Below are 5,076 nucleotides of genomic sequence, written 5' to 3' on the forward strand. Positions count from 1 at the left end.
ACTCGGTAACTGATATCTTATTTTGCTTGGTTTACCAGTAACTTGATGATAGATGTGCTTTTTTTTCTTCTCTGACTAAATGTTTATTAAAAACGAGGTCACACTCATATTTGGACTTGCTCTTGAGTAGCACTTACTGTTATCTTAAAACTGACTTGCTGGAGGTCTCATTTTTATTGATCATGACTCGGTCTTTCCTCCTCTGCATATTCCTTCAGCCAAGATACTGACACTTGTCTGGTGAAATTTCTTGTAACAATATAAAATACACTGTAAACAAGTGAAATGAAGACATTATAGCTGAATATTGCAAAACTGTCTGAGACATTTTGGCAGAACATACCCACCAAACAGAAATCCATTTAAAGTCTCTTCCAGGCAATATTGACATTTCAGGTAACAGACCACCACGTCATGTTGAGGTCTGCAGGACTATAAATTTCTGCAGAAGGGCGTACTTCTGTTCACTGTCATTCTCCAGCGATTCAAGCGGAGTTACCTGAACAATTTACTTTACTGTACTACGCGTTTTTCACATCGAAGGTTGTTTTTCCCCCCGGAAATATTATCACATTACGCATCAGTTTCATCATCAAGGCTGTGAGCAAGCGGAGATGTGCGGAACAGATCTGCCAAATAAAGGTTGATTGTTAAATGTTATTCTCATTAGACAGTAATCCTAATTAAACCATCTTTTGGGACCATAGTGGATAAATGAGCTGCGTTATCATTTAAGGTGGCTATTGTTTTTACAGTAAGTAAGCCATTTAAAACACATTTAAACAGTAAGTTGTGTTATGTTAAGGTGGTGGAAGTGTCAACCAACTAGGAGGGATGTTTCTCAACGGCAGACCTCTCCCAGAATCCAAGAGGAGGAAAATGATTGAACTGGCCTCGGAGGGAGTCCGACCAAGCCAGATATCCAAGATACTTCGGGTACGCACAACCTTTTTTGGGCAAACGGCACAATTCAAATTCAATCAGATTTTGATGAGAAAAGTTGGCTAAATCGTCTTGCTGTGATATTATTTCCACTGGTCAGTTACAGTAAATAAAACACCTGGATGCGTCTACCACTGCGTCTTTCAGGTGTCCAGTGGGTGCGTAAGTAAGATCCTGAGCCGCTACCGTCGCACAGGACTCCTGGTGCCAAAGACCATCGGAGGGAGCCGACCACGGCTTCTCACCCCCGGTGTCATCTCTACAATCATTCAGTGCAAAAGAGAAAATCCAACTATTTTCGCTTGGGAAATTAGAAAACGGCTCACAGCAGCACGAACCTGCAAGGCCTCCAAAGTTCCCAGCGTAAGTAATAAGGAATTCAAATCTTACGTTACTTAAAATTTTTCAGCATTTAACAGTGTTTTCTACACACTGCGTTCTGCAAGGTGTCGTCCATAAATCGGATTTTAAGAAAGATCCACTTGGACCATGGACCAATGTGCATGGAGATCAATGCGCACATCACGACGGAACAGGGTAAGTCACCTGTGGAGGTTTATGGATTATTGAAAATAACGATGGAGAATCTGTAACCTCCAACTAGTAATCATCATAAATACAATGATAACTAGTTTAAACAAAATTCACACGTTTCTAAATAACCTCATTTGATCATTTCCCCACTAGATTACTTAATAAATCTTGTAGTTTGTAAGTCTACAAAATTTGGGTGACCTAACAAACACAGAGGTTGTTTGAAGTGACTTTGGTCAGGTCTAACATGCATAACATCTAAGGCATTTTATAGCATTATGATATTATATATGTGTATATATTATGTTTAGGTTTTGACGCCATGATTCAAGAAGAAGTGAGTGAGAGAGAGATGTTAGAGACTGTATGCAGTGATGACAAGAAGCATAAAGGTGTCCAGCACCGAAACCGCACCACTTTCACCCCAGAGCAGAGCAGAGCACTTGAGCAAGGTGACTTAAAATGTTTTAAAAGTCTATCCACGTGTCAAACATAATATTTGGAAAAGCAGTAAAATATGTTTTTTCTATTTCCTGGATCAGAATTTTCTCACAGCCACTACGCAGATATATACACAAGAGAGAAACTGTCAGCTGAGATCAAACTTCCTGAGGATACCATAAAGGTAGATTAAAACTTTTTATCATCAGAATGTTCATACACTATTACAACTTCAATCTTTCTGCTTTTGAGATTATTGTCTGTCTTCAAAGGTCTGGTTTTCAAACAGACGGGCCAAGTGGAGGAGGGAAGCCAAACAAAGAAGCAGCACGCAAAGTAAGTTCTTAACTTGTGTGTGTATGCATGCAAGACCTGAAAAGAACTGAATTGAACTGAATAGCAATGGAGAGCCCCTCAGCATATGTGCATTCACACTTTGGAATTATTTGACAAAAAGTATTTTTCCCTTACAGCTACAGACCTTCAAAAACAAAAGGATTTTTATCCTGTGAATCCCACAATGCCACACAGCTTCACGCCGCAACAGGTACAGTGTGAATTTAAACTTTGTGAGACAAACTTTAAAGCTCCTGAAAAGCTTTTTTTTTTTGTCAGTCAGCTTCTGACTGTGAGTAATGTGGTCTGACATGAATATGCTATTTTCTGCCAAAGTTGGAACAGTTTTGGTTGTTTTTAGCAACATTTCAATCGAAATGTGGTGACAGCTGGTCACTGTCAATAAAATCTCATCAAACCAGTTTTTGAGTGTTAAACTCTTACGAAAAAAACGTTAAGATGTTTTTATAGAGAAATATTTAATTTTTGATGCAAGTTCTGGGAAAATGTGAAATATGTGGCTTCTGGTTTCTCACAGATGACAGGCACATACTGTATAGTAACATTTATATATGTTTGTGAAGACAACAGGAGTCTACTGTAGTGCCTCAGATGCCTGTCATAGCTACAGCGCTGTTCCCAGGAAGTTGCAAGATGGCTACATTTTCCCAGCAGAAAGAAGTAAGACCATGCTAAATAACTTTTGTCTCTCTAGTGTTTGATTGTTTGTCACAACCTGGTTTCTAAAAGGGTATTTCTTTCATGTCCATAATCCCAATCACACACCTTTTTATCTGCCACGCCTCTTACATAACATCTAATTATAGTTTTTTTCCCAAATCTATCAATCTGATGTGCAGGTGTTGGAAATTCTGAGCGTTTGACATCCATCTCAATGCCACCCTCATCCCGCCATCAGCCGAATGACATACTGACCATGACAGAGAAGACTCCATTCACTCTCCACACAGATAGACTCACTTTCCCATTGGTTCACCATCCCACAGACACAAGGACATGCCTTCCATTGGCAACTGAGACAATAAGAACAGACTTCCCTGTAACCCACTGCTGGAATCAGCAGGGCATTTCTTTCACTTTGAGCGAGTATCAAACAGATGAAAGGTTTCTGTTTGGCCAACCCTGGGATGTGAATCCACATCGCTACCTGGACTGAATGTGTGACTACATTTTTGACAACGGTGAACATGTTTGATACACAGTGTTGATAATGCAGCTCTCACTGGATTACTAGCAAACATCTTTACTGAACTCGGGACTAGAGGAACAAATTGAAGCCAGCAGAGGGCGACAGAGGACTAGAGTTACAGTCTTGTCCCTTACGCTCAGTTTTTCAAATTGACTGTTGCGCCCTTCTTAACTTATCACTCTTTCTTGGACATGTAATCTTGAAATGACATTAAGGAGCAGAGAAGAGAAATACATATCTTGAGCATAATTCATAATTCAAAGTTCTTTTATTAATTATCTGAATGGATCATAAAATTAATCGACTACAATGAATTGTGAAGAAGACAAAGTCATTGCAACATTGTAAGACATGAAGTGCAGACAGACAGATAAGAGGGCAATAAATGTTTTTTATACATCAAGGGCCCTTTTATTGATATGAGTTTCCAGGAAATGAACTGTATTATGGCATGAATATGAAGCCAATTAAGCCTATGTTCTGCCTGAAAGCATGTAGATTTTAGAAGATGCATTAACCATTAAAAGAGAAATCATATCTGGATGTTTAAGCATATCTTCAGCTGGATGCTCCACTGTTTATCTGGTCAATGCTGTACTATGACTGCAACATAAATCACAGCTCCACAGATCATATAAGATTACCACTGGATATTATGAATGTTATCTCTTTTATAGTGTTGGGCTTGCTGTTTAAGTACAGAGGAGGGTAAGGCGCTCTTCCAAGATTTCTTTCCAGGGCAGGCTGGTGGGAAAATCTATAAAAGTATAGCTTCAAAAACTCTAAACATGACCTGATATCTGGTCTGCTCGGTATCAGTTTTTATGACTGCAATAGGACAGAGGCATCGAGTTCTTTCATGTCCCTTTACTACAGAAAAGAGACGGTAAGACTCTGAGTTTCTAAATAATTGGTCACTGGGGGGGAAAGGTTGGGATCAGAAGGCAAACAGCTTGGTCAGCAGCATGGAAGTGGCCTATTGGCAAAATGACCTGTCGGAATTTGACACCATGAAGCCAGATAAGTTGAATTACATCTCCATATGACATTTGTAATGTGATTTCAACTGCTATGTATCATCTGCAAGTTATTGAAATGACTTTCTCATCCAAACCTTAAGTTGAGGCCAAATTTGGTGTTACTGATAGCTCTATGAGGGGTTACCAAAAAGTCTTTCCCAAAGAAAGCAGTGTTTGCCTCAATATAATATGATACAAAAAAATCATTCTCACATTTGGAGGAATAAGTATATCTTATCTCATATTGAGCAACCACAAGTTTCAAAATCGTTATCCAAATTAAATTGAATCTCACTTGAGTGTGGGATGTCCAAATTCGGTATCCAAAAGAAATGTTATTATTTCTGTCCTACAGTGGTTGTAACTTTTGACCACTTAAGAATATTAATCATGTACTAGTGCTCTGGGTGATATATGGAGTAAACAAAACACTCAGTAAACAAATTCTGTGTGTGTCCTGCTGGCATATTCCTTACAACACTTTTAATCATGGCAAAATATTAAGAGAAAGAACCAGAGGTAGAGCTTATAGCTAAATGTAACATCAAGTTGTTTATTAAAATCAGAATAATACGAAGGCTACAAAATTCAGAA

General features: G+C 38.7%; 1 protein-coding gene across 1 annotated transcript; it reads left to right on the top strand.

Annotated features, from left to right (window-relative positions):
- Positions 1-752: 752 nt before the first annotated feature.
- On the top strand, positions 753-4,085 carry pax4 (paired box 4). Its single transcript, XM_044343526.1, has 9 exons — positions 753-936; positions 1,090-1,305; positions 1,389-1,479; positions 1,788-1,928; positions 2,019-2,101; positions 2,190-2,253; positions 2,391-2,464; positions 2,838-2,934; positions 3,114-4,085. The coding sequence occupies exons 1-9, from the start codon at positions 835-837 to the stop codon at positions 3,428-3,430; spliced, it is 1,185 nt and encodes a 394-aa protein (XP_044199461.1). The 5' UTR covers positions 753-834; the 3' UTR covers positions 3,431-4,085.
- Positions 4,086-5,076: the final 991 nt, after the last annotated feature.

This window comes from Thunnus albacares, chromosome 23, assembly GCF_914725855.1.
Source record: "Thunnus albacares chromosome 23, fThuAlb1.1, whole genome shotgun sequence".
Taxonomy (NCBI): domain Eukaryota; kingdom Metazoa; phylum Chordata; class Actinopteri; order Scombriformes; family Scombridae; genus Thunnus; species Thunnus albacares.

Excerpts from the sequence above, each read along its gene's own strand:
- pax4 (XM_044343526.1), top strand. The coding sequence starts at position 835 with ATGTTTCTCAACGGCAGACCTCTCCCAGAATCCAAGAGGAGGAAAATG. Across the intron at positions 1,480-1,787 it reads GCACATCACGACGGAACAGG|GTTTTGACGCCATGATTCAA; the intron begins GTAAGTCACCTG and ends TATTATGTTTAG. Across the intron at positions 1,929-2,018 it reads GAGCAGAGCACTTGAGCAAG|AATTTTCTCACAGCCACTAC; the intron begins GTGACTTAAAAT and ends TTCCTGGATCAG.